At 46.2% G+C, this 1,507-nt stretch overlaps 1 protein-coding gene across 3 annotated transcripts in view; it reads right to left on the bottom strand.

Annotated features, from left to right (window-relative positions):
• Nucleotides 1-170: 170 nt before the first annotated feature.
• Nucleotides 171-1,507, bottom strand: part of LOC107104967 (kelch-like protein 7) — a 15,118-nt gene continuing 13,781 nt past the window's right edge. For all 3 annotated transcript variants that reach the window (XM_015405081.1, XM_015405082.1, XM_015405080.1), the window contains 4 exons: nucleotides 844-1,042; nucleotides 631-728; nucleotides 382-559; nucleotides 171-287 (listed from right to left, as the gene is read on the bottom strand). In XM_015405081.1, the coding sequence (XP_015260567.1) occupies nucleotides 218-287; nucleotides 382-559; nucleotides 631-728; nucleotides 844-1,042 (545 nt within the window). In that variant the 3' untranslated portion in view covers nucleotides 171-217. The remainder of the gene's footprint in view (nucleotides 288-381; nucleotides 560-630; nucleotides 729-843; nucleotides 1,043-1,507) is intronic.

The raw sequence follows: 1,507 nt of genomic DNA, 5'->3' as shown, positions 1-1,507 counted from the left end.
ATGGATGCCTCCAATAAAGCACATTCACATGGAAATTACTCCAAATATGAAATTACATCCTGTTCAATAAGTTTTTATTCTGAATATGAGCGGACTTTTCCTTTAAGAAAAAAAATTTAGACTCAGAACACATTTTATATAAAAATAATTTATTCAATATAAAATAAACTGCTCAGAATAAATATTGCTGGACAGTTAAAACGTAAATAAGTATAAATTAAAATTCCACAGTGCAGATGACGGACCCTTGGAACGGGACCGACGGGACCGTGTGACAAACCGTCCACCTGAGGGGAAAGAAAAGGCGATCACACCTCAGACGTCCAAGTTCTTGTTTTACGCTGTTGTGAAAAATTTCTTTAAAATAAAACTGAAACCAACTTGTCAGTTCTGGTGTTGTACTTCAGGACGCGTCTGAGCTTCTCATTCCCCTTTCCCGCCAGAACGTAGATCACGTCATCAACGGCGGCACATTTCACCATCAGAGGACAGGGCATGGGTTGGCAGGGAAGCCAGAAGTCGTTGACGACGTCGTACTTTTCCACCGATTTCAGAGGGCCTGTTTCACAGAAGCAGACGCTGCGGATTTGTTCTAAGGAAGCTTTTCCAGTGGCCTGGTGTTCCAGTTACCTTCATGATCCTTCCCTCCGATGGCGTAGATGTGGTTGCCGACCGCTACCAGCCCGTGGTTCTTCCTGGGAACGCTCATGGGGCGGACCTCCGTCCACCTGAAAAGGTTCAGCTGTTAGGCTGGAAAATCTTGGAGGAATAAAGCTAGGCAATCCTGTGCAGCTATGCTAACAGTCATGCGGTCCCTGCTGCAGCACGCGGCCTGCGACTCACTGTCTGCTGCTGGGGTCGTACACCTGACAGGTGTTGGTGATCCAAAAGCGGTCCCTCATCAGCCCTCCGCCGCAAACGTAGATGAGCCCGTTGACCTCCACCGAGCCGTGGCAGCAGCGGGCCGTCAGCAGCTCCGTTTCCACCTGCCATGAATTCGTCTTTATGTCGAAGGACTCAAAGAGGCTGACGGGCATTTGATCTGGAGAACACAGCGAGACACGGATGGACATCCCAGTCAGTCGAGTTCATTTATCTATACAAACATTCAATCATTTTGATTCAGGATACATCAATACCATCGCCACAAAGATATTAATCTCATTAAAATAAAGTCCTAATACTAGGTCTAAGAGATCCAAGTTATAAGACTAGTTATGATTATAACACCAGTTTAAGGAAAAAGGTCATAACAGATAAATTAGCATCAAAACAGGCAGACAGTGTAGCAGGTTGGCTAACGTTAGCTTAGGTTTCACAGAGCCCAAGATGGCGGGCTGAACCCCGACCTAACAGCGACAGACACAGGAGGAAATCAGGCTACCAGCCTAATATCGCCACTCTATCCTCGCCGCTCTATCCTCATATTATTACCACTTATTCTCGTAATGAAACATTAGTACGGCCGTTCTATTCTAGCCTGGTGAGACCATCCTGATCTCGCGAG

This window comes from Cyprinodon variegatus, unplaced genomic scaffold, assembly GCF_000732505.1.
Source record: "Cyprinodon variegatus isolate N-32 unplaced genomic scaffold, C_variegatus-1.0 Scaffold1979, whole genome shotgun sequence".
Taxonomy (NCBI): domain Eukaryota; kingdom Metazoa; phylum Chordata; class Actinopteri; order Cyprinodontiformes; family Cyprinodontidae; genus Cyprinodon; species Cyprinodon variegatus.
This window is presented reverse-complemented; position numbering and strand designations above follow the sequence as displayed.